This window comes from Paramormyrops kingsleyae, chromosome 11, assembly GCF_048594095.1.
Source record: "Paramormyrops kingsleyae isolate MSU_618 chromosome 11, PKINGS_0.4, whole genome shotgun sequence".
Lineage (NCBI taxonomy): Eukaryota > Metazoa > Chordata > Actinopteri > Osteoglossiformes > Mormyridae > Paramormyrops > Paramormyrops kingsleyae.
The window spans coordinates 7,533,948-7,558,773 of NC_132807.1; the positions used below are offsets into that span (position 1 = coordinate 7,533,948).

General features: G+C 43.9%; 2 protein-coding genes across 4 annotated transcripts; one reads left to right on the forward strand and one right to left on the reverse strand.

Annotated features, from left to right (window-relative positions):
- The first annotated feature begins 59 nt into the window (after positions 1–59).
- scg3 (secretogranin III) lies at positions 60–9,866 on the forward strand. The gene is made up of 12 exons (XM_023814108.2): positions 60–454; positions 870–922; positions 1,156–1,195; positions 1,448–1,675; positions 2,660–2,802; positions 3,061–3,216; positions 3,653–3,860; positions 4,024–4,140; positions 5,761–5,844; positions 5,916–6,026; positions 6,615–6,704; positions 8,938–9,866. Exons 1-12 carry the CDS (start codon positions 358–360, stop codon positions 9,054–9,056), a joined length of 1,446 nt encoding a protein of 481 aa, XP_023669876.2. The 5' UTR covers positions 60–357; the 3' UTR covers positions 9,057–9,866.
- Positions 9,867–11,164: 1,298 nt separating this feature from the next.
- lysmd2 (LysM, putative peptidoglycan-binding, domain containing 2) lies at positions 11,165–15,379 on the reverse strand. 3 transcript variants are annotated; one of them, XM_023814109.2, is made up of 4 exons: positions 14,782–15,379; positions 13,416–13,768; positions 13,072–13,158; positions 11,165–11,855 (listed from the first exon to the last, which is right to left on the reverse strand). In XM_023814109.2, coding segments are annotated over exons 1-4 (687 nt in total). In that variant the 5' UTR covers positions 15,028–15,379; the 3' UTR covers positions 11,165–11,854. The 3 variants fall into 3 exon arrangements, with proteins under 3 accessions (XP_023669877.2, XP_023669878.1, XP_023669879.1); XM_023814110.2 differs by lacking the exon at positions 13,072–13,158 and having other exon boundaries at positions 14,782–15,359; XM_023814111.2 differs by lacking the exon at positions 11,165–11,855 and having other exon boundaries at positions 13,072–13,183; positions 14,782–15,369.
- Positions 15,380–24,826: the final 9,447 nt, after the last annotated feature.

Genomic DNA, 24,826 nt, shown 5'->3' on the forward strand with positions numbered 1-24,826 from the left:
GTGGACTGACGCAGGCGGAGCGGGGGCTGGCGCAGCGCGGGGAGCCGCCTGCCCCGCGCCCCTCCGCCGCTAGTTTTCCCCGGTCGGTCGGCTGTCGTCCTGCTAGGGCGCCATAGACAGCGCGGCTGCGCACTGCGACGCTGCCTTATCTGCGGCCAGCGACCCGCTTTCAGCACCAGCGGACGCGCAACAGCTCCGCGACGCCACTAGAAAGCATCGGTACCTGGAGGCTCGTATCGGGTGGAAAGCGAGTCTTGCTTATGCAGAGCCATCGGAAATCTGACGGGCATTTTTAAAGTACGCCTTAAACAATACACTAGTGGGGATCCCATTTTCCGGACACAACAAGCCACAAGGATGGCGTCTAAGAGCACGGGATTTTTAATCATCACTTACATATTCACTATAACTGTGTACCACATCTGTTCCTTTCCTACACCCGCATTGAGAAATGGTAAGTGGCATCGTCTTGTAAACATTCTCACCTTTTAACCCTTTATGCGTTTTAATATGTATTTTTACTTGATATTTATAGTGTATATATTTATATGTAGTGTATTATATATAAATGTCGTGCTATCCTTTTGCATAAATTGGTTTTTAAAACTAGAGATATTCTTTATTAATGTTTTGTCCATCGAATGTGTATTGTTCTAATCGTAGTAGAATCATTGTAACGGTAATCCGGTTAGTTTGCGGTCGTTCCTGTTTGGGACATGAAAATGTTGCCGTAGGTCAGTGGACAGATTTGATTTACATTTTTCCTGAATTTTGCTTATGAAATTTGGACGAGGTGACGCGAACAGATCACGGTTAATTTAAGTTGTCTTTGTTGCGTTAATAAATTATTATTATACATTTTTTTGCAGTTCATACTGTTTATAACAGAGAGCTGAGTGAAGAACGACCACTGGAGGAGCAGGTGATTTTTTAACGCTGAAATATGAAGGGAAAAACTGAAAAATGTGACTTTTTTATTTTGGTTTTGTTTTTAAAAGCAGGATGTAATATACTGTTAAAACGCGGGTTTTGGAGGACTGATGTAACACTGTCTTCTCTCGCCATATTGCAGAAGAGTAATGTAATGCAGTGTGATTAAAAATGTAGTGAAATGTGTGAAAACACGCTTTGAAACATATTTTGTCTTTTCTACAGATCGCAGAAGCGGATAGTGTCAGTAAAGCCAAACCAGTCGGTAAGCTGTAGGTTTAGGATGTGTGTCGTCTTTACAAGGGTAATACACCCATTATGGCAGGTCTGCTCAATTATGACTAAACTCCAGTCAGGATGCTCTTTTTACCCTGAGCTACACAACGTATTGGTGTCCGTGATCCTGTAAAATCCTCTCCACGCAGCTAATAAGTTTTGACATTTTAGTATGCATGGTGAAAATGCAGAATAGTCCAAATGCAGAGCTCTGTGTTTTGTTTGTGTTTTATACCGTCAGAAGAAACACGCCGGTCTGACTCAACGGAGCCAAGAATAGATCCTGACAACAATAATTTCAGCACCGTCAGGTCGGCAGCAGAGAGAGCCAAGAATCCCGAGAAGGCGAGTCCCAGCACCGGCGTCCTGGATGGGCAGCATTTTACAGAAGATGCTGACTCCACTAAAAGCAGAGGACTGACAGACGACTACGACTCCACCAAAAACGGCATGGACTACAGATTCAGAGGTACGAGGCGGCCGGGCTCGGTCTACCGAACAGGGAAAATGGTGCGATATCAGTATACTATGTATTTGACTAATCAGACTGAGGAAGAAACTAAGCAATCGTATCACTGTGAAAAAAACAGCTAGAATTTGGAAACGGTCGTCATTTTTGTATTTCATCTGGGTTTACTACCTTCAGTTTGTGAGCCTCTCTGAGATTGCCAGTGAGGAGTATCTCAAAGTAGTGGCAAAACAGTAAAAACAGTAAAGCCACTTTTCAGCATGGCGTCCTAGCAGGGATTTGCCATGAACCACTCTCCGCTGAATCCTACTCTTGCTGGATTTCCAAACAGCTTGACCTTGTGCAGTTGGAGCACTGCCTGGGTCTCTCCGCTGGCGTCCTGCCCACACTGTCGGCTTATTTAAAGGGCCGAGCAGCTTGGAAACGCTTGGCTTTGAATCTCGTTAAACTGCATGTGGATTTATTTTATTTTAGAGTACTGGATAATGCCGAATCATTAAGAGGGAATGTTTCCTAGACCATTAGAAAAAGGCAAAAGTGACTATTAGGATCACGTAGAGCCAAGATAGTCCAAAAATATTCAAATACTTTAAATATTTCATGTCATTTTAACTTTGTACTGATAGTGCTGTCAAGATGAACCGTGCTGGAGAGACAGACAACGTAGACATTAAGCACAGAGACACACAGGCTCATGGAGTATATGCAGGAATAAACACACATCCCCTGGAAATGTAACAGAACTGCATGACAGAAAACAGGACTGCAGGTGAAAGTCCATTAGGACAGCAAGATCCGAGCTCCCCCCCCCCCCCACCCAGGCTGCCCAATGACGCTTGAGAGAGCCTCTTGAGATGGCAGTCACTTACCGAACTGCCAGGAAACATCTCATGGGCAAAGTGACACAGAGATTTTCCAGACAGACATCGCCCCTACCGCCCCCCCCCGAATTCGAGGCTGAAGCCTCCCTTTTATCCATTGCAGACGATCCAGAGAGTTTCCGGCAGCTTGACGGGACCCCGCTAACAGCAGAGGACATCGTACAAAAGATCGCAAACAAAATATACGAAGAAGACGACAGGGGAGTTTTCGACCGGATTGTCTCCAAGCTCTTGAAGCTCGGGCTGGTATGAAGGAGTTATAATCTGAGCACTCGCTTCCTGAGTTCAGGCTGTGCCTCCCAAAGGATGTCGCGGTAAAGCAAATGAGGGATCGTGTAGCAGAACCACCCTGTAACTATGTTAGGAGTTACTGACTACAAACAACCCAAGCAGCATAAAGATGAAAGAGCTTCCAGCTATGTTACATTTGAACGTCATGTTTGCCAAGACAAGATGCAGCGGCACCCGGACAGTGCGAATCTGTGCTTTTCTGTCTTGTCTCAGATTACAGAGAGCCAGGCTGATACACTGGAGTATGAGGTGGCTGAGGCCTTGCAAGACCTCATCACCAAGAACGCCAAAAAAAATGAAGTTGACGACATCAGCATGGAGTTTCCCATCTCCAGAACCAAAGATGTGGAGCAGAACCATGGTCTGAAGGTGGCACAAACCAGTCTGCATGCTCACTCTGCCTATAGTTGCCATTAGCATCTACTTAGGAATCCAAATAAGTAGGACAGAGTTGTGCAGTGCTCTCACCGTGCTTTAGATCTGGAACAGAATTGGAATTCTGAAAGTGCAAATATAATTTATATCCTTTGTTAATTTTGAGCTTGGTGTAATGCTTGTCATATTATTAACTTTTTACCTAAAGCAACCTACACTAGAGGGAAAGGTTATAATTTACACATGCTCCCTGCAATTTGAACCCACAACCTTTGCATTGTCAGCACAATGCTTTACTTGTTGAGCTACAGGAGTATTCCTGCTCAGGCAAACAGTTTTCAAGAAGTTCAGGCTTCGGGTATTGCGGATATCGAGTTCCAGAGTTAGCCGCTGATGTGATGTGACGATCTGGCGGCTCCATCATCGGCAGGAGACTGCGAGGAAGGACATCGGGGGTGAGGTGGAGAAGGAGAGCGGGGTGGCGGAGCCAGGAGAGCAGGGTCGCGATGACACGGTGGATGGTGTGCAGGCCCCACGCAGGAAGTCAGAGCTCAGCAGTGAGATGAGCACCATGGACGGCCTGGACGACCTGCAGTATTTCCCCAACTTCTACAACCTCCTCAAGAGCCTCAGCTCAGGTAGAGTAGAAGGTGGTTGCCCAGCAGTCATCATTGTTGCATTACCTGCACGCTGTTCAACTAACTGAGCTTTGCTTATAATGGAAAATCAGGTCACGCATTTGTACAATAAATACACCTTTGATGTTGCATAAAATAATTGCCCGATTCCTTTGCCTTGAAGAGAAAGATGCACAGGAGAGAGAAACTCTGATCACCATTATGAAAACCCTGATTGATTTTGTGAAGATGATGGTCAAATACGGCACCATCACACCGGAGGAAGGAGTGTCTTACCTCGGTAAGAGTGCATGGGGTTTATGGCTCGGGAAGTGGGACCTAAAAGATGGATCAAAAGCAGTTATAACTCGGGGCTGGATCTTTGAAATAAGTCACTGTGTTGCACTGCGATCTTTCATCTTAAATCATAGCTTTTTAGAATCATTGTCTCTGATTGTGGTTTGATTTTCAGCAAGACCTGAGGCTTATATGCTATTGCTTTGACTGACTTACATTTTTCAAAGTCTCTACAAAAAAAAAATGGTTTAAATTCAAAATACATTTTTTTAGGCCTTCTCTGCGCGATTGGGAGAATATTTTCCATGTATTGTCTCACCAGAGAGTTCCATTTGTTCCTTTAAGCAGCCATATCAGTGAACAGATATGGAGAGTGGAATAAGGCAATCTTGCACCTTTTGTTCCAACTTGGAACCCTTTCATCTTCTGTCAACTGATCCTTAAATTAAACTCTAGTGGGTGGCGGGGGGATGTTATCGGACATTTAAGTGCCAAAACACAGATGAATGTGGGGAATGAAGGACATCTTTGATGATTTGAAACTCATCAAGAGGAAAGGCGATTGAATGATGTCTGCATTCCTGGAGGAGTTCAGACAGCGAGATGGTCAGACGCATTTGTCCAATGTGATGTACAAGCGAGTACATGCATGCAGTTGAGGAGTCACCTACGCATTAGTGCAACTAAGCTTCAAATGAACGCCCAGGTACAGCTCCAGGCAGTTTTGAAGCAAAAGCTACACATCGACTCCTAACAAAGCAAGAACCTAATAAGACTATTCAATGATCAGAAGTGCAACGTAAGAACATTCAGGGAAGGTAAAGAGGCATCAAGCTAGAGGAGGAATTCATGGAGCAGATGGGTCTTGAGGAGTTTCTTGAAGGTGGAGAGGGAGTCTGATGACTGAGCATCACACATGAAATACTGTCCTCTACATTCACGCAGCATTCTGCATCAGTGGGGTACTGAACACCAGCATATGGTGAAATAGATTAACAGTTCCAACAAAATGCAATGTCTTTCTTCCCATAGACCCTTACAAATCTTGAAGTATACTTAACCTGGTTTAATTCCTTAAGGACTCCATACTCTTAAACCTGATTAGTAAAATAACATGACCTTTAAATAAAAATTCCCCGTGTGTGATGTGGGTTTCCAGTGACGGAAGTGGCACCACATCAAAGTTCCACCAAGTCCAGCACATCAAAGTCTTTGTTGCCTGGAAACAGTTCATTGATGATGCTGCCCGCTTGCCAGCGTCACATGCAGTGAGATGACTCACTTGTTGCTCGGCCTCAGTGTGTTGCACATTCACAATGTTCACCTGAAAGGGTCAGGGCAATGACATTTTTGAAAAAAGATTAAATGGGTTCGAGATGCTACAGAACAGCTTCCAAGCAACAAATAAAAATAGGTCCCTGTTACAGATTGCATAAAGTTATGTATCGCACTGGCTGACCCAGATTAAAGGATATTACAACAATGCGAAAACAATGCCTCGTGGTGTGAGCATAACAAAACCATGAGTACATTTGAAAATGTTGCACGTCTGCGTAAATTTGCTTATAATTCCACACCACAGTCTTTGCCAGGAAAATAATGCGTTATCTGTGGTTTAATGCAGAAAACCTGGACGCCATGATTGCTCTTCAGACGAAGAATAAACTTGGAAAATCTTTGGCAGCGTCGGACATAAAACCGCCCACAGGTAAGCAGGAGGAGGGACTCACCGACCCGCGACACGTCCAGGCCGTATTCAGCTCTTGGTCCCTGTTCTAGAGAGAAGCGGAGACGAGGTGGACAACACAAAGGAAGCGACGGCCCGGATGCAGAAAGAGTACGAGTCGCTGAAGGACTCCACCAAGGACAGCCAGGGAGTCGTCGAGACAGGTGCGCTCAATAGCTAACGGACACCCACGCTTGGCTCCAGTCGCTCGATTCGTTTCCATGGTTCCCATTTCGGTCTGCCTGGAGACATGTGGATTCTGTAACACTGATACGGCAATGGCTGGTTTGATATTATTGCACATCTGTAATATTGATGCCCATGCGATAGTCCCAAAGGGAGGATGGCCTGCTACGTAATATCAGGCCAAGCTTCAGAAACACACTTGAGAAAGGGAGAGAAACTCCATGACAGTGATACATGAAATATTACTTTTTATTTCCACTAAACACTGGGAAAAATCATCTCGTAATGCTTCTGTGTCTAAATTGAATTAGAAGACATTGATTAGAGATTATGGTGACATCTAAAGCAATTGTAATTTTTTTTATTTAATGCGAGTGTGAATCTGGATGTGTTTTTTTTTTTTTTACCGTGTCACTGCACTTCCAGAAGCTTCCAAGACAAGCAGAGCTGAAACTCAACACTGCAACCATATCTCATCAACGCAAAGGCCTTGTTTATGTTTGCTGTGACTGGGGCAATGAGACGCTCATTCACTCGCTCTCTCTTGCTCTTTTATTCTCTGTCAGGCCACCCAGGGAAGTCAGAAATCTACCTGGAGGCCATCAGGAAGAATATTGAGTGGCTCAAAAAGCACAAAAAAGACACCAACAAGGAAGGTGAGCATGCACCTCATATTAAACTGCATCTTATCCAGTCTCGGCGATCCCAGATTAATGACCTCTGTGTCCACAGCTAGTGTCTCTAGAAGGTCACAATCTCGTTAGCTTTAGTAGTAGCAGTCTATATTTTAAAAACCATTCACCCCCACCCCCCCAAACCCAGGGTGAATAAACTGCCTAGTGCTAATCTGGGACTATAATCTGTTGGACACAGTCACCTTAGGGCCGTTTTAATCCGGGGGAAACACTGCTTCTCTCCCTTGGGTCGCAGCACGGTCAACAGAAAAGCCGGCGTCAAAACCCACTGGAGAAAAATTAGTGTCTTTTGTGTGAAATTTGCAATTGAAATTAGCGAAGTTGGTGAAAGGGAACAGTTGGGTTACCCAGAAGTTTCATGAATATTTATAAGAAACTCAGAAAGGCTCCGCTAATTATTGAGATACAAGCCTTCTGTTCTTTTCTGCTTCTTTTTCGCTAACTACCTGTAATTTGCATAAACCTTCCTTTAGAGCCTTGGTGTGCTGCCTCGTAGCTGCCATTGTGTTGAGTCTTATTACTGTTAATTGCTTCTGCTTTTGCAGTGTTTTTCAGTCTCTGAGTAGAGCAGTGAAACATCTAGAAATTTAATTTACTGCAATTATTTTTAAATTGGCTCATGGCTGCAAACAGGAATGTGTCCCACTCTAGTAGAGTAAAATAAAGATACAAAGAAAATATAGTAAAAGGTATGAAATGGAGGTGTGATGTAAACGTATAAAATGGCTTCAGGCAGACTCAGGGCTGTGCAGAAATGCACCCTCACATGATGCTTAAATATAACCAGTGAGCAGCCGATCTTTAGTCTTATAAAAATATTATTTAGTCTTCAAATGCAGCATGCTGTATGTGACTCCTTTGTATGATGGAGAATGCTAGTTACACCACTAGAGGCGTATGTCATAAATTCTCAGAGTAAAAATGGCTAATTTAACCATTATTTAAAGTTTACCTCCAGTACATTATTCTGTTCGCTGGACGTGACTGTATTAGGTATTTCCTTGCTCAGAGACCGTTCTACATGCCGTCCGTCAAAGTTCAGGGCCAGTCTGTATTCCCCTTTCTAAGCTAAGGGTTCCTTGCCCCCACCACAGAAGCATTAACATGCAGCGGCGCCTCTCTGGGTATTTGGGAAAAGATTCCCTTTCACTCCGTTATTGATTTGTGCCCGATGCAGGGGAGGAAGGCTTGATAATGGCCAGGGTGGTTTTACAGCAAAAATAGGTTCAGCTTTTTTCTGCCCCCAGTGTCAAGTGGGGCTGTGTAGCTCAGTAGGTTGCCGGTTCAAATTCCATGACTTAGATTCACCATTGGGCCTCCGGTTACTCTGCTTTCTCAAAAATGGATGTCACTTTGGTTTAAATGTGTCTCCTACACAAATCAAGTTTACGTGGGAATGAATCGTGCCGAACAATGTCTGGCAGTGTCTGTCGGCATATATGGCTACGTTCACACTACAAGCCTGATTGTCTAATTCCGATTTTTTGCTCAGATCAGATTTGCCTGTCTGGATGGTTCACATTCATAATTACAAGTGACCTATATCTAACTGTAATATGAACACACCTGTCCTTCAAATGGGTTCACATGCGCACATTGATATCTTTTCACGCGCGTCATCTACATCACCAACGACAAAAAAAAAACAACGCTCAGCACATGCATACAGGCAAAAAACCACAGGAATCCCAGTCTGACTTTTCACATTTATGTTGCATGATATGAATCGGATAGATATAATATAGGATCACATATAAAAGTGACTCAAATCAGATTTGAAAATATCGGATGTGTCCACAAAGCCCTGAAAAAAAAAATCAGATCCGAGTCACATTCAGGCACAAAATAAATAAAAATTGGATTTGAGTCACTAAAGCTTGGTAGTGTGAATGCACCCTACATAACTCACTTAAAGTTTTCTGAGGAGTTTCTGTTAAACACATAACTGTTGTCAAAGTTGAGTAATGCAAACCAAGTTTAAGCAACTGCCTTTTGTTGTAAGGACACAGGAGGACAAAATTAGTATACAGAAGCTGGTTTGATACCAGCCTCTTCTCTGGTACAGGAATGCTGAGGAACACCATTCCACACCTGCTTTTAATAGTCATGGCTGTCAGACTTGCATTGATCCCATGACCCTGAGAATTCCCCTCACCTCAGTAACCCTGCAGTAACGGCTGACTTCTCCGTTCAGATTACGACCTGTCCAAGCTGAGGGACTTCATGGACCAGCAAGTGGACACCTATGTGGACAATGGCATCTTGCAGAAGGACGAGGGCGAGGTCATCAAGCGGATTTACAGCAGCATGTAAAGCTGCGGGCGTCCCGGGGTGCGTGGGGCAGGAGAGTCACGGAAAAAAAATGGGGTGTGCAGCAAAGATAAATAATGGACATGAAACTAACTGCCTCACGCTTCCCAGAAGGTTTACCCCTACGTGGTTATATTAAATTAGTAACGCAGCAATAATCGTATTATTATTGTTGAATACTTCTTTCAAACTGCAGTACCCTATGTTATGCAGTGATAGTACAGTGCTGTTCAGCTTACTGTCGACTGACTAATGCCACTGAATTATCTGGCTACCACCTCAAAATGTCACCCACGACCGCGCGGAAGGGAAAGCACAGCGAAGGTGAGAGGCTCCTTGAAACAAAAGATACTGAAAAATTTAACTGACAACAAAGTGGATGTGAAAACCACTGAATAGACTAGAGACCCAGTTCAGTAGGAAATAGTGGCCAAGCATCGTCTTAACATGGATGTTGAATTTATAATCATTCATACCAATCTGTGTTCCACAGCATGCCAACACAGGTATTTTTCGTTAGCGCAAAAATATGAAATAGTGTGCAATGGCTTTCAGTTCAGTCGGAAAAAAAATTCATACCAATCAGCGACATTCAGCATGATTTGCTATTTCTGGCGAGATTTTGTTGAGAAGAGCTCTTTAAGAGACCAAGAGGTGGCGCTGTTTAACTCCTCATTGTGTGAGACTCAGTCTCCATTAGCCACACCACAAAAAAGCATTTGAAGTTTTAAGAAGCATAATGAAGTATTTCTAAATGTAAATATGTGATTTTTTTCCAAAATGTAAAAGCAATTAAAACTTTTCCTTTCTGTATTGGTGTAGCTGGTTCCATTTCTGTGCATTTTAGAAAGTAAATTGTAACCTGAGAATGGAAGTATCTAGGTTTACGGTGCAACCACTGCATGTGTCACTGGCAGTATCTAGGTTTAGGGTGCAACCACTGCATGTGTCACTGGAGTAAAATGTCTGAGCAGTAAAGCTCAACATTACACTGCCCATAACTGCTCAGATGTTAAAATCTAAGTCTAAAATCAAATTGTAGAAATCAGTTCCCATTGGTGCACAGTAAAACAGATTAGCATCTAAGCTGAGTGAGAAAAAGTATTAATTATTCTTGATTTTGAGCCTGTTACCCTACATGCTCTCATTTGCTTTGATATTTGTTACAGTAATTCAGTCTTATTATGACAGAATTATAAAATCAGTATAATCAGACTATGTCCTTTTAGAAGTTTACCATACATTCTGTACAGCACAGCTAAAATGTGTTACACAGTGAACTTTGTTAGTGAAAGCAAAACAGCAGCATATTATAAAACTGCAAGATTAATTATAACATATCATCTGTCACCGTCAAGAGCAAAGAAGCCTGTTAGGTTGTCTGACCTAGAAATAGTGATGTGGAGGTCAGAGCAGTGTCCCCCCCCCGGCCCCCAGGAACCCTCAGGCAGTCCACGTTTTTGCTCCCTCCCAGCAGGTGTCAGATAGGTAGGGGGCTGGAGCAAAAACATCTGGGGATCCCTGAGGAACAGGTTGAGTAACACAGGTTTAGAGGTTACCTGATTTTACATGTAAATGCCATGATTTTAGGCATTTAAAACACCTCAAGGCACACAGCACCACAATCCATGTCAAATTCCATAGCAGCACGACATGTGGTTGCTGGTGTGTCTTGAGTTCTGAATAACATCTGTTCTTCTTTCTCTGGAGACAAAACAGCCTCTGTATACCAGCCATGAATGTGGGCATTTTGTCAGAAAGTCTGAAGATACCCCAGCTCCCCCAAAATCCCTGACTAGTCCTTTCCTTTCTCAACATTTTCCCCTCAATCAATAGTACGGACATCTTTGATTCGAGAGAGAAAATATGGCTTAACATATAGCTGTGAACAACGATATCTGTCTGTACTGGTAGGAAACCAAAAAAATTACGGTCAGAGGATTGGACCAAACAGTACGTGCCAATGCCATTGTGAGTCACTTACTTACTTTGGAAAATGCAGAACAGTTTCAACAAGCTAGCCATGACAGTGCCTGTTAACCACCTGTAATGTTCCCCAATGGTGCTCTGTAAAGACGAGTTCCAAAGTACTCTGTACATCTCGGAGAAGACTGATTTCAAACACTTTATTTTTCGCCACCCAAAACGAAAGAGCACAATAAAACAATAAAACCTGAATATTTTAAAATATATTTGTCTCACAATAACACCACATTCAAACTTTAAAATAAAGTTGTCCCTTTTGTAAATAGATTTTGAACAAGCAAAATAAATACAACAAAATAGGGCTTCCAACCATCCACATCTCCTAATGAATCAAAGAAAGACTACAGACCTGTATATATGTAGGACAACTGTATCTTTAGAGGCTTTAAGTGAAACACATTGACAGCCAGAATAAAGTGCTATTACCTCTCCTTGTTTGGCGTTCCTGTGACTTCGTAGGAAATAAATCAACTGTACTGCAGCTTCAAGACCACACAGCGCGATAGCAGTTGTGTTGATGTCAGAAACAAACAGCTTTCATATGATGCAAAGACCTCAGAGGTATACAACAAACAACAACAACAAAGGCAAAAAGATGACATGTCAAAGTGCAAACATGAGGATATGAACTAAAATCCTATTTTGTACCTCAGTAAAGGGATGTAAAAAAAATATATAGAAAAGCAAAAGATGAGATACTGGTGTCAGATGTGTCATTGTCATTCAGCTAGCGACTCTCAGAGAACAAAAATAAATCCGCTTTCTCATATTTCCTCCTGAGATGTGGTCGGGTCTGAACCATCAGGTCCATCACTTCTGTAAACACAAAAAAATAAATACAAAACGTAAGAACACAAACAAACACGGCAATAAAAGACTGATTACACCCCTCAAGTCCATCACAAAAGGAAGGAAAGATGTTAGTAGGATATTTGACCAGCTGTCAGGGCCGGAGGGGGTGGGACTGAACCTCGAAAATTAGTCTATATATTTTTTTCCACACTGTATGTGACCTTAAGGCCTGTAAGAGTCCTTGGCAGAAACAACCCACAAAAGGCCCTGATTCGTGGCATTTTTTCCACTTTTGGTGCAAATGGCTTGAAATGTCTCATTTCCTGAACCACGGCATCAGAAAGTAGCATTTCAATGTTCGTCTGGGTCAGCATCTTCTGCTGCGACCATGTTCCTTCTCCCCACAGCTCTGCGTTAATGGTGTTAATGGTAACAGCCTCTAGGGCAGCCAAGCAGTTTGGCCTCCGCTGTCCCTCACACTCCTGCTCCATTTGTCATCATTTATTCAGTAGCATTCTGCTCCAGTGCAGCTACAGCTAACAAACAGAATTAGAGCGCTTCCGCAGTGTTAACAGAACATTAAATGGTGGAAGAAAATTAGGCAGGTTCACAACAGAACGAATGATTGGTTGGTTGGTTGCCACGATGTTGAAACCATAACCACCACAAAGTCACTTAAAAAAAAAAGGCTTAAAGGGTATATTTTGTTATCCTGACAGCACATTTCAAATTATATATTAACTTTAAAACATGTAATGTTATATTCATAGATAGTTCTTGCCATGGATATTTTTTTTAATATAAATTATGAAAAAAAAGCCTTTTGAAGTGGACTACAGGATTCTGTCAGCAGAGAATTCAGCATATTAATAGAAAATGAATAATATCCATTTTTACCATTAATAATACAAGAACAACTCCTGCCAATTTTTAATAGACATATTTTTAAATACTATTCCAGTTGTAAATTGTGAACTAAAAAATAGCTACACATTGACTGAATTTGAATAAAATACATGGATTTGCTCTGAATAATGCATTTCTGCAGGCACCCTGCCTTGCTAACTGCTCTCATTTGAGACTTAGCACCCGTGGTTAGCAGCTTTAACACCACAACATCACTGCAGAAAAGGGGGTTACTCCAATGGTGGAAGCTGTTACAGCTCATATCACACGCATGTGCATGAGTATGAAAATGCTGACAAAAATATTTGTGGATGCGATGGATTACAAAACAAACCAGCAAATTCTTCCTAGTGAAACTTCGGAGGAAGCCAGCTTAGATGTTCTCAAAGGTGGGGAGGTTCTTCCTCTCACTTGGCAGTGTCTACATGAAACCATGAACTGTATGTCTACAAGAGTTGAGGATGTAGCTCAGACGGTCAAAAGGATCAAGCAAAACTACTGCAGAGGACACTTAATTGCTTAATTAAAAACCATGTTCAATTAATTATGACTTCTATGATAGTTATGTAGCACTATATGACATACATCAATTATTTCCACTTGATGAAAAATTCATTTATAAATACTTGCTATAATTCCAATACAGGCTATGGTATGACATAAAAGGAGAATTCTTACCGGTCATCTTCCTCTTTAAGTTTCTGAGCTGCTTGTTTCGATATTTTGATTTGCAGGTCCAGCCTTTGTAAGTAGTCCTGGGCTGAGAGCTCCTCTGGCTTCAGGGGCTGGTTCTGTGTCTCCTGAGGGCTGGACGTAGGTGAGGATGGGGTGGACAAGGTGTCCCCTGTGTCCAGGGCCGCGTGAGGTCGCTCCTGGGCCAGGCAGTTGTCGCTGCCCTCGCTGTCTGGTGACTCTAAAGTCAGTCCATTGAGGAAGGTGGCTTTCTCGGAGGCCACAGGAATATTTAGAGTTTTCCGCAAGAACATGCAATCATTGCTGAAGAGCTTGTTGGCTCTCTTTATCTGCTCCATCTGCGTTAGACGTGGGAAGAGAATGGGTTGCTATCAAGCCCAATGTGGTGCATTAACCAAAGCAGAAACTGCAGAACTCAGCCATGAAGAGGCCTCAGCCCCCCCACCACCTCTGCCATCAACCCCTTCAGCACCATAACCATCATATTTTCTAGAGGTGGAAACTTCAGGTCTAGAAAAATCCAGACCTACGATATTGTTTCAAACAACCAGTTCAGTATAAAGAATGGCAGAGTACTCAACTGATTGGTTGAGACAAAATCTTGGTTCGAATTTTTACTTTCTGGACTTGAACTATCCACCTCTGCTATTTTCAGACTGCATGAAATGATGCAAGCCGCCTTCACCTAAACAGAGAGGGCACGCACCAAACACTTTAGGAACGTAATTAGTCATTTCGAACTTTTGTGGATTGATATCGTTTCTTCAAAACATTTCCCCCTGAAACTTTCGTCCAGAGGCAATTCAATCCCTCCACTTATGGTTCAACCAGCACGGATCCTCATTGGAGATCTAAGGTCTTAATGTGCTACGTTTTCTCTGACAATTGCACAGTTTGAAACAGGTGACTCCCTAATGGGATCTTAAAGGACCCCAAAAAGTGTCACGTGCAAAGGGGACCCCAAAGGCGTCACGTGCAAAGGGGACCGCACAGCTACTTCCTGGTCATGAACATGTCCCACTATGACACACACACCCCCAAGCCGGCTCATTTCAGAATAATTGACAGACGGCAGAAAGATGTAAAATCCATTACAACATGAAAAATATACCGTAGCAGATGCACCAGTACTTGGTAAATAATAAATCTGCTGCAGACTCTACAGCGAAAACGTGTTAATTTGTAGAGAACTAGGAGATAAAGGCGAAGTAGCGCCGCTACATGGCATAATGTCTTAGCCCAAGTGATTACATATGAAAACGCAGTTAAATATTGTTATACCGATTTGACCTGCGTATGTCTGTTTTCCCAATAAATAATTAGATGGCAAAGTCACGGCGCAGATCCTCACCGTCACGCCGTACTTGAGCGCGATGCCCTGCAGGGTATCGCTGTGTGTTACTCGATGCTCGATGTATTTCTCCCCCAATGGCGCCGTCACGCTGGCCGTGCTGCCGTACGATCGGGTCTTGGTGCGGGCCAGGCTCTGGGACAGCTCGCTTTCCGATTCCGAGCCGGACCGGGAGCGGGGGAACAGGGGCTGGCCCAGCCGACAAGCCCCATCGCGCAGCGGCAGGACGGGGGAGAACTCCGCCATCTTCTTTTCGGTGTGCAGTGAGGGCCTCCGCGTAATGATGCGCCCACCGGCTTCTCCTCGCTTAGGAGACGCGGCTCTCCGCTTCCCCGAACCCCGAACAGTCCTATTACTGCTGGTGTGAAGGCGGCGGTTCGGCGTGCGGGCCGGGCATGCTTCACCGGGAGCGGCGGCGCGCTAACTGCCTACGGGCTCAGACCAGCCGGGCTGCCGCTTCTCACAAGGCTGCAATTTGATACCCAGCCTGTAATGAGCAGCCTCACCTCCCCCGTCTTCACTTCGGGACTCGAAAAAAACAGACCGAAGTAATGGGAGGTGTCCTACTCATTAACATCATAAACGCCCCATTGACGTTTACTTGCTTTTGTATAAAACTATTAGGCCTACTATTGATAAATAATCGTTTTAAGTAATGTTGGTGCGCTGTAATGCATTGGAAATAGTTAAAAACTGCCAGGTCGTGTAACAAAACAATTCAGTACTATAAATTATATCGTATGATTCTGAAGCACCAGATTAGCAAAAATGAAAAATATCCTTTTATTAACTATGCACACTAAAAATACTCACTAGATAAACTAAATAAAAGAGACCAGTGAGAATACAGATGACATACAAATACACAGAAAGGACGGACTTATATAATATATATACTGGCAGTACACGATTTTTCACGTAGTACGTAGCCTAGTCTTTATCAATAAGGCACTTGCTGCAACTTAATTAAAAATGTTTTTATCATCCATTTCTAAATTTTGTCCCAAATACTTTTAACTCATGCATTGGTTTGGTTTGGTTTAAAAACGTAAAACAAATAAAGAGGCTAAATTAAACTATTGTAGGCTATATGAAATACCACGATGGCTTCATGCATACCCATTTGAAAAGAGCGAAAAGTAGTTAGTATTCCCTGAAAACAATTCACGGGACCCTTTCCAGATTTCCCACAACATTTAATTTACACATGGTGGATATTCTTTTTATGTCACAGACATCATATGCAGCTTGCCGATTGAAAAATGTTGCATTTTCCTCTGGAATTTTACTAGGACTGTCCACCATTCCTGCGTGATGCGCATCACTGCACCGTGACTTTTAAATTATACTCTGTAGTTTACTGATAATTAATTAATTAATTTAAGATTAATCACCAGGTTTAAAGTGTACAACAACAATGTAATGTATTCAAAAACTTCAGACAGAGACACATGTCTGTAACCATAATGTTTGTGAAAGTTTAACTGAATTTCAAATTAATGCGAGTTTGTCATCTGTAAGAGCGTTATCAGACAAGTTATGTCAAGAATGGAAGCAGGCAGCCATTGAAACTGCTGCTCAACACAAATCCAGACAAACCTGCTACAAGATCATATGTCATGGGTTACTCTGTCTTTTCAGCTGGTGGGTCACAAACAGCAGATAATTCTCCAGAAAGAACTTTATTTATGATCAACACCAAATTGCTAACGTATGAATTATTCATACAATACCAATCAAAAGCTTAAGACATACGTATAATTTTATTGTCTGCTTCTCGCTATTCTTATGAAATCAAGGCACATTCTTGCTATCGATACAAAACTCCCATAATATTGTGTTCTTTTGAATTTTATGTGTCTGGAATAACTGCACCTGTTTTGACTTTTTTCCATTAATTTCAAATTCATTAACTCTTCATAGGCGATTATGTGAATGTAACACAGAATCAGACTCAAGTCACACAAAAAAAACACACGACAAGAACAAGGCTACTGGGCAAAGCTGGACGCTATGATTACCAAGGCTCAGTAGGTGGCGCTGTTCGCGGCTCTATGCGTGGAGTTCATGCGACCTCCCCATGTGCAGGTCACCTCCAGGGATTCTCACGTCTTCCCATAATCCAAAGACATGCAGCTAGGCTAATTGGTACTGCTAAACTTCTGATGTTATGTGAGAATGTGCCCTGTAATGTTCTGGCATCCTGTTGAAAGAGTGCCCAGGCCTTGTGCCACCCCACATGACCTTGTACAGAATAAGAGGCTGGAAGATGGTTGGATGGCCAAGGAAGAAAAAGCTCATGGGGTGAGGAATTTCATTTCTGACAGCACAGATAGATTGGTTGCATTAGTGAGCATCTTCTGCCAGTTGATCATGCAGAATCACCCAGCTCTCATTGATTTTACTGCCTACAATTATGCTTTAATTCACATACTCAGCAGACAATGTACATTATTATTATTTTTAACCCTGGTCTGCAGAGGAGATGGTAACAAAGCCACTAAGGTATCACAATCCATCCTGTCCATCCCCTGGCATGACCACGAGGGATTACTGCTGGTCCTCCAAAACCCTCCTGTTTCTTCCCAGCTGTGTCTTGTTCATAATCCCCAATCCTAATGTGATAAACATCAACACCTGAATCGTATCAGTGCCTCGTTAGTCCCGTATATACGTGCTTCCCAGTCCTGTGTACCCCAGTCCGGACATTAAGGTCAGTCCTCCTGTTGCCTGTACTTTCCCAGAACTTGCCTTTACAGTTTGATCCCTTGCAGTCCTGTTTGTTTAATAAAGCCCCATTTGTTCTCCTGAGACCTGTCCTTGAGTCCCTTGTTTCTAGCAATGTGACATAAGGTCCTGTCCTTTGCTCAGTTTTGGAAACAGCAGGACCCTAAATAAAACCTGGGCTCAACAAAATTCAGACGACAAACTTGTTTCCATAATCACTGGGCCACCAGCTGGCTACACAGCACCTACTAAATCTTCAACTTGGGTTGATAGCAGAAAATGAGTTTCCCCAAAATTGACTTTACTTAATGGGACAAGAAAAATTAGTCAAGATCTGCTGGAAGAGGGTTTATCCTGCGGATTTCAGAAGTGCAGCAAACCCAGTTCTGCTTTGTTTTCATTCATGGTGAATGAAACGTGAGGCAGTCTTTGAAGAAGCAAACAGCAGATTTTTTAACAGCAAGAAACACAACCAGACTGTGATTTGTCAAAGTGGCCCTGAAGGCCAGAACAGTTCAATGTCATTCTTATTTCCAGCTGGTTCTCCTGTAATCATGGTCTGTCAGCTGAGTGACTAATGTAATAATTCTGTTTATGGAACGCTGTTAAAGACACATCCAAATCTCTCTCGAACACAGAAACATAATCCATCACATTGCTGAGGCTCAATTACACAGGTCTACAAAAAAAAAACATTTCATTTGCCAAGTTTTTTTGAATGGATTTAGGGTATTTTGAGGGTGCTGAATTAAAAAATCCAATTACTTTTGCTGAATTGGTTCTAGTTTTTGAGATAATGGACATCCATGAAAATAATGCATTCACTCAATGCGACTTGTGTATGATAACAAATGCAATAGCTTTTGGTCTGTCTTTTGACTCTTTAACTGTGTCTTAGGTAATGAAATGAATGATGAAGTGTTGAAGGAGAGTCCGAAAATAAAATTTGAGTTATGTTCACATGTGCATGTTTGCATGTTCATTTATTGCTGTTGTTACTGTGGTGGTGAATATTTACCCAGATCAAATCTGCCAAGTCCTTCCAAAGGAAGGGCATTATGGGAACACCTATCTGGTATTTAGTCAGAAATGGTTTAAATGCTTGTGATAGGGCCATGAAAAACTGTAGTTTGGCCAGAAGAAGGGGATCCATTCAGGCTTCACAAATGCAGTCAAAAGAAGATGTCTCTGGGTTTTTCACCTATTCTGACTTCACCAAGTCTACATATTTCACAATAGAGGGCCAGACTTCCAATGCTCATTCGAGATCTGGCAAAATTTCGAGCCACCAATGGCCACAGAAAGGTAGAGGGAATCTTGAGGATGATGTTGCAGCTGTGAAGTCCTCTCTTCCGGCTGGTGCAGAGTGGAAAAGAAAATGTAGTGCTTTGACCACTTTCTCCACCATCCACACTTCAAAACCAGTCTTGAATGAATTGTGAAGGTTATGTAGGCCACAACTTCCTACAATTACTAACTGTGTCCCAGCAAATCACTCACCACGGTGTCAATGTCATCATTAGATGTACTGTATAGGAGTGATGTCGGCTTACCATTTGCAAAGCCCATAGCACTTCTGCTTTTAGAGTGTCGGTTGAGGAGAATGTACTGAAGGCATTGCTTGTCGTGGGATCCAGAGACACTGCCAAAGCGGGTGTAGGCCTATCTGTAGAGGTTGTACTTGCAGGACTGGCAAACAACTGAATGGGGACAGTTGTTGTCCGACTTTCGACAAAACACTTGTGCTTCTCTCCCCTGATATGAGTCGATGGCTTTAGAGTCCATTGTTGCCAGTTTGATGACTTTTTTACAAAGGTCGCATCGCGCTTCATAGACATTAGTCATCTTTTTCAACCAGCCGCAGTACTTTTGTTTTGAAGCATTGGCATTAATAACAATTAATAACTAATTAATATTGTATTATTTAATCAAATCATACATAACTTTTTCCTGTCACTGTTAGATATTTCTTTTTTGTATGATGTTAGACTTACTAGTTGTACCTAGTTGTAACTAAAAATATTCTTGCAATTCTGAATGCTTTTCAAACGTGTTGCGTTAATCAATTAATTAACTATTAAATATCTCAGAAACTAGACCCAATCTGGCAAAACCGAAAAAAAGTCATATTCTTAACCAGCACCATAAACTTAATATAAAACCATTCAGACATTGTTGGCACCAAAATCACTGTATACCAGTGTTATCTAACTGCTTTTCATATCGATGGAACAACTCACCCTGTCAAAGAATCATTTTTAATATTTTCCCATCAGGTAAGCAGCAAAAATTAAACCATCCATCCATCCATCCATCATCTTCGGCTTACCCGAGGTCGGTTCGCGGGGGCAGCAGTCTCAGCAGGGAAACTCAGACTTCCCTCTCCCCGGCCACTTCATCCAGCTCCTCCGGGGGAATCCCGAGGCGTTCCCAGGCCAGCCGAGAGACACAGTCCCTCCAGCATGTCCTGGGTCTTCCCCGGGGCCTCCTCCCAGTGGGACATGCCCGGAACACCTCACCAGGGAGGCGTCCAGGAGGCATCCAAGGCAGATGCCTGAGCCACCTCATCTGGCTCCTCTCGATGCGGAGGAGCAGCGGCTCTACTCTGAGTCCCTCCCGAATGACCGAGCTCCTCACCCTATCTCTAAGGGAGAGCCCAGCCACCCTACGGAGGAAACTCATTTCGGCGGCTTATACTTGCGATCTTGTTCTTTCGGTCACTACCCACAGCTCATGACCATAGGCGAGGGTAGGAACGTTGATCGACTGGTTAATCGAGAGCTTTGCCTTTTGGCTCAGCTCCTTCTTCACCATGACAGACCGATGCAGCGCCCACATCACTGCTGACGCAGCTCTGATCCGCCTGTCGATCTACGTTCCTACCATTTGATCCCTCCCTCACTTGTGAACAAGATCCGAGATACTTCAAGTCCTCCACTTGGGGAGAGGACCCCCTCCCCAACCCGGAGAGAGCATTCCACCCTTTTCCGGCTGAGGACCATGGTCTCGGAATTTGGAGGTGCTGATTCTCATCCCAGCCGCTTCACACTTGGCTGTGAACTGCTCCAGTGAGAGCTGAAGGTCACGGTCTGATGAGGCCACCAGAACCACATCATCTACAAAAAGCAGAGACCTAATCCTGAGGTCACCAAACCAGACACCTTCAACACCCTGGCTGCACCTAAAAATTATGTTCATAAAAGCTATTAACAGAATCGGTGACAAAGGGCAGCCCTGACGGAGCCCAACCCTCACCGGAAACAAGTTCAACTTATTGCCGCCCATGCGGACCAACCTGTGGCACCGGTCATACAGGGACTGAACAGCCATTATAAGGAAGCCCGGCACCCCATACTCCCGGAGCACTCCCCACAGGACTCCCCGAGGGACACGGTTGAATGACTTCTCCAAGTCCACAAAACACATGTAGACTGGTTGGGCAAACTCCCACGCACCCTCCAAGACCCTGCTGAGAGTATAGAGCTGGTCCACTGTTCCACGGCCAGGGCGAAAACCACACTGCTCCTCCTGAACCTGAGGTTCGACAATCCGACGGACCCTCCTCTCCAGGACCCCCAAATAGACCTTACCAGGGAGGCTGAGGAGTGTGATCCCCCTATAGTTGGAGTACACCCTCCAGTTCCCCTTCTTAAAGAGGCACTGCCCCCGATGTCCACGCAATGCTGCAGATGCATGTCAACCAGGACAGCCCCACAGCATCCAGAGCCTTAAGGAACTCCAGGTGGATCTCATCCACCCCCGGGGCCCGGCCACTGAGGAGCTTTTTAACCACCTCAGCGACCTCCAGCCCAGAGATAGGGGAGTCCACCCCCAAGTCCCCAGACTCTGCTTCCTCGTTGGAAGGCATGTCGGTGGGATTGAGGATGGTAGACCAGAATCTCCTCGAAGCCGTCCGGAAGTCGTTTTCCATGGCCTCACCAAACTCCTCCCATACACAAGGAGTTTTTGCCTCGGCGACCACCGAAGCCGCATTCCGCTTGGCCCGCCGGTACCCGTCAGCTGCCTCTGAAGTCCCACAGGCCAAAAAGGCCCAATGGGACTCCTTCTTCAGCTTGACAGCATCCCTCACCATTGGTGTCCACCAGCGGGTTCGGGGATTGCCGCCGTGACCGACCACCTTACGGCCACAGCTCCGGTCAGTCGCCTCCACAATGGAGGCGCGGAACAAGGCCCATTCGGACTCAATGTCCCCCGCCTCCCCCGGGACATGGGAGAAGTTCTGCCAGAGGTAGGAGTTGAAACTCCTCCTGACAGGGGATTCCGGCCAGATGTTCCCAGCAGACCCTCACTATACGCTTGGGCCTGCCAGGCCTGGCCGGCTTCCTCCCCCACCAGCGGAGCCAATCCACCACCAGGTAGTGATCAGTTGACAGCTCCGCCCCTCTCTTCACCTGAGTGTCCAAGACATGCAGCCGCAAGTCAGATGACACGACTACAAAGTCGATCATCGAACTGTGGCCTAGAGTGTCCTGGTGTCAAGTGCACATATGCACACCCTTACACTTGAACATGGTGTTCATTATGTACAATTCGTGACGAGCACAGAAGTCCAATAACAAAACAAAATTGGGGGGGGCGTTACTCCCAATCACGCCACTCCAGGTTTCATTGTCCACATGAGCACTGAAGTCCCCCAGCAGAACAAGAGAGTCCCCAGGAGGAGTGCTCTCCAACACCCCTTCCAAGGACTCCAAAAAGGGTGGGTATTCTGAACTTCCGCTTGGCACATAAGCGCAAACAACAGTCAGGACCCGTCCCCCCGCCCAAAGGCGAAGGGAGGTCACCCTCTCGTCCACTGCGGTAAACCCCAATGTACAGGCCCCCAGCCAGTGGGCAATAAGTATGCCCACCCCTGCTCGGGGCCTCTCCCCGCAGGCAACTCCAGAGTGGAAGAGGGTCCCACCCCCCTCAAGGAGACTGGTTCCAGAGCCCAAGCCGTGCCCGACTATATCTAGTTGGAACCTCACAACCTCGAACACCAGAGAAGTAACATTCCATGTCCCTAGAGCTAGCTTCTGCAGCCGAGGATCGGACCGCCAAGGTCCCCCCCTTCAGCCACTGCCCAACTCACACTGCACCTGACCCCTATGGCCCCTACTACAGGTGGTGAGCCTATCGGAGGGGGGACCCACTTGCCTTCTTCAGGCTGTGCCCGACCAGGCCTCATGGGTGCAGATCAGACCAGGCCTCCAGGCGCTCGCCATCGAGCCCCACACCCAGGCCTGGCTCCAGGGGGGGCCCAGTGACCCACGTCTGGGCGAGGGAAATCGTGGATCCGTTGTCTTTCTCATCAAAAGGGGTCTAATGAGCCGCATTTCGTCTGGTTCCTCAGCCAGGACCTGTTTGCCTTGGGTGACCCTACCAGGGGCATAAAGCCCCAGGCAACTTAGCTCCTAGGATCACTGGAACATGCAAACCCCTCCATCCCGATAAGGTGTCAGCTCCTGGACAGGAAAAATAAACCATTAAGCATTATAAAATGAGAAACATGTAAGACATAAAAGAAACAGACTTATTTGTTTATTTTTACATTGTAATCTGTAATATTTCAGACTAAAAGCTTTGATACTTCACCATGTTTTAGATATAAGAGTAAAACACAAGTATCTAAATAAAGGAAAATTCAAAGTGCCAATATAGTATAATTATACATATCCAACTATAGTCCAGGACGTTCCCCCATATCGCACCCCATGCTGCCTGGGATGGTCTGTACCGAATAAGGATGGGTGATATATTTTTTTGGAAAATGAGTACATGGATGTGTTTTTTTTGAGGATAGCCAAGGTGATTTATAGTGTCATCAAATGCAGCAGAAATTTCATTTTCTGCCACTAGAGGTACCAAGGTGTCCATTAATTTATTCTTAGGCTGACCTTGTGACATTATCTAATAACTGGGACATGTTCCCATTTGGTTTGTGAGGAAATGGCCTGAAAGCTTCGACATATTCTTAGGGTCCAGCTGGCATTTACTGAATCACAAAAATGGCAAACACCACATTAATGGTACCACAAGGCTGTGTGCTTTCTTGATCTGTTTATCCCTGCAGCAAAGCAAGAAGCAATAAAACAGCCCTCTATTATAAGCCCTTACCTTTGAACAAGGTGTCAAGGTTTCCAGCATTGTCCTGAAAATTCTAGTATTTAAATAACTTTCAACAGTAGCTTTGCTGCTATTTATGTAGATGATGTATTTCATCGTGGTCTTATCGCAAAGGACATTTGCAGTTTGTCATCTGAATTTTGTTGAGCCCAGGTTTTATTTCGGGTCCTGCTGTTTCCACACCTGAGCATTTTTGCTCTGGCCAGCTACAAAATGATTCAGCAATTACATGTTGCACAGGGACCAGGTATTTTCTTACATCACTGCTAAAAACACAGCATGCCATGGGATTTTCTCTGCAATGCTTAATGTATCTTTCTGTCTCAAAGCAAGGAAGCAAAATGCCTGTTTCATCCACATTCATTTAGAATGGCGGTTTCAAAGGTCAAATGATCTTAGGCTTAGTTGACACAATCAGAACCACATAATCTTTTCAAGAAAAACAACTGAATGTAAAGTTTTACTAAAGGAAAGATGTACAAAACAAGTAAAAATGATGCAATTTACAGGAGATGATACATCTGTCAATACAAATGTATTACCTCATGTCAAGGAAGCCACGTGTTGTGTAAATGGAAACAGTTATTTAATCTGTCTTCATTTCAAAATGTAAAGGTCACAGTTTAGTGTGACATTTCATAAATGTCAAACTGCTAAAAAGCACATTTTATAAATATATTAGAATCCTGGTCCATAGAGGTTGCGTAGATAGTACCTCCTCTATTTTGGTGATTAAATTATGACATTTTGAAATAAGTCATTACTATAATTGCATTGCCATTAAAATGCATTTTCTCTATTCTTTAAAAAAATTACCATTGTAATATTGCATAATGTATTCTCTTCTCACCTTCTCAATTTTTTAGCCACCAGTCACCACTGATTCCAATTGAAGGATGCGGTTGTGTTTTGAGCGGATTTAAACAAAAATTTGAGTCTCGCGACCCCTACTGGTTATCAGCTGACACGTCAACAGCGTTTGCAAACACCCGAGACGAATCTGTTTTTGTCAGGCTTTTCCTCTTAGCGACAGAAGATGACGCTATTGAGCATCAAAGTTTGTAACCTCACAGAGCGCAATTTAACATAAAGAGGAGCTATTTCCCAGTGGTTTTCTATAGGTAACGATGGTAGGAGGGGAAAAAAGCTATGAAACAGCAGATCTCAGTCAACAAATATTAGGCTTATAAAA

Excerpts from the sequence above, each read along its gene's own strand:
- scg3 (XM_023814108.2), top strand. The coding sequence starts at position 358 with ATGGCGTCTAAGAGCACGGGATTTTTAATCATCACTTACATATTCACT. Across the intron at positions 455-869 it reads TACACCCGCATTGAGAAATG|TTCATACTGTTTATAACAGA; the intron begins GTAAGTGGCATC and ends ATTTTTTTGCAG. Across the intron at positions 4,141-5,760 it reads GGAAGGAGTGTCTTACCTCG|AAAACCTGGACGCCATGATT; the intron begins GTAAGAGTGCAT and ends GGTTTAATGCAG.
- lysmd2 (XM_023814109.2), bottom strand. The coding sequence starts at position 15,027 with ATGGCGGAGTTCTCCCCCGTCCTGCCGCTGCGCGATGGGGCTTGTCGG. Across the intron at positions 13,769-14,781 it reads CGCTCAAGTACGGCGTGACG|ATGGAGCAGATAAAGAGAGC; the intron begins GTGAGGATCTGC and ends CGTCTAACGCAG. Across the intron at positions 13,159-13,415 it reads CTTAAAGAGGAAGATGACCG|ACACTGCCAAGTGAGAGGAA; the intron begins GTAAGAATTCTC and ends GGTTTCATGTAG.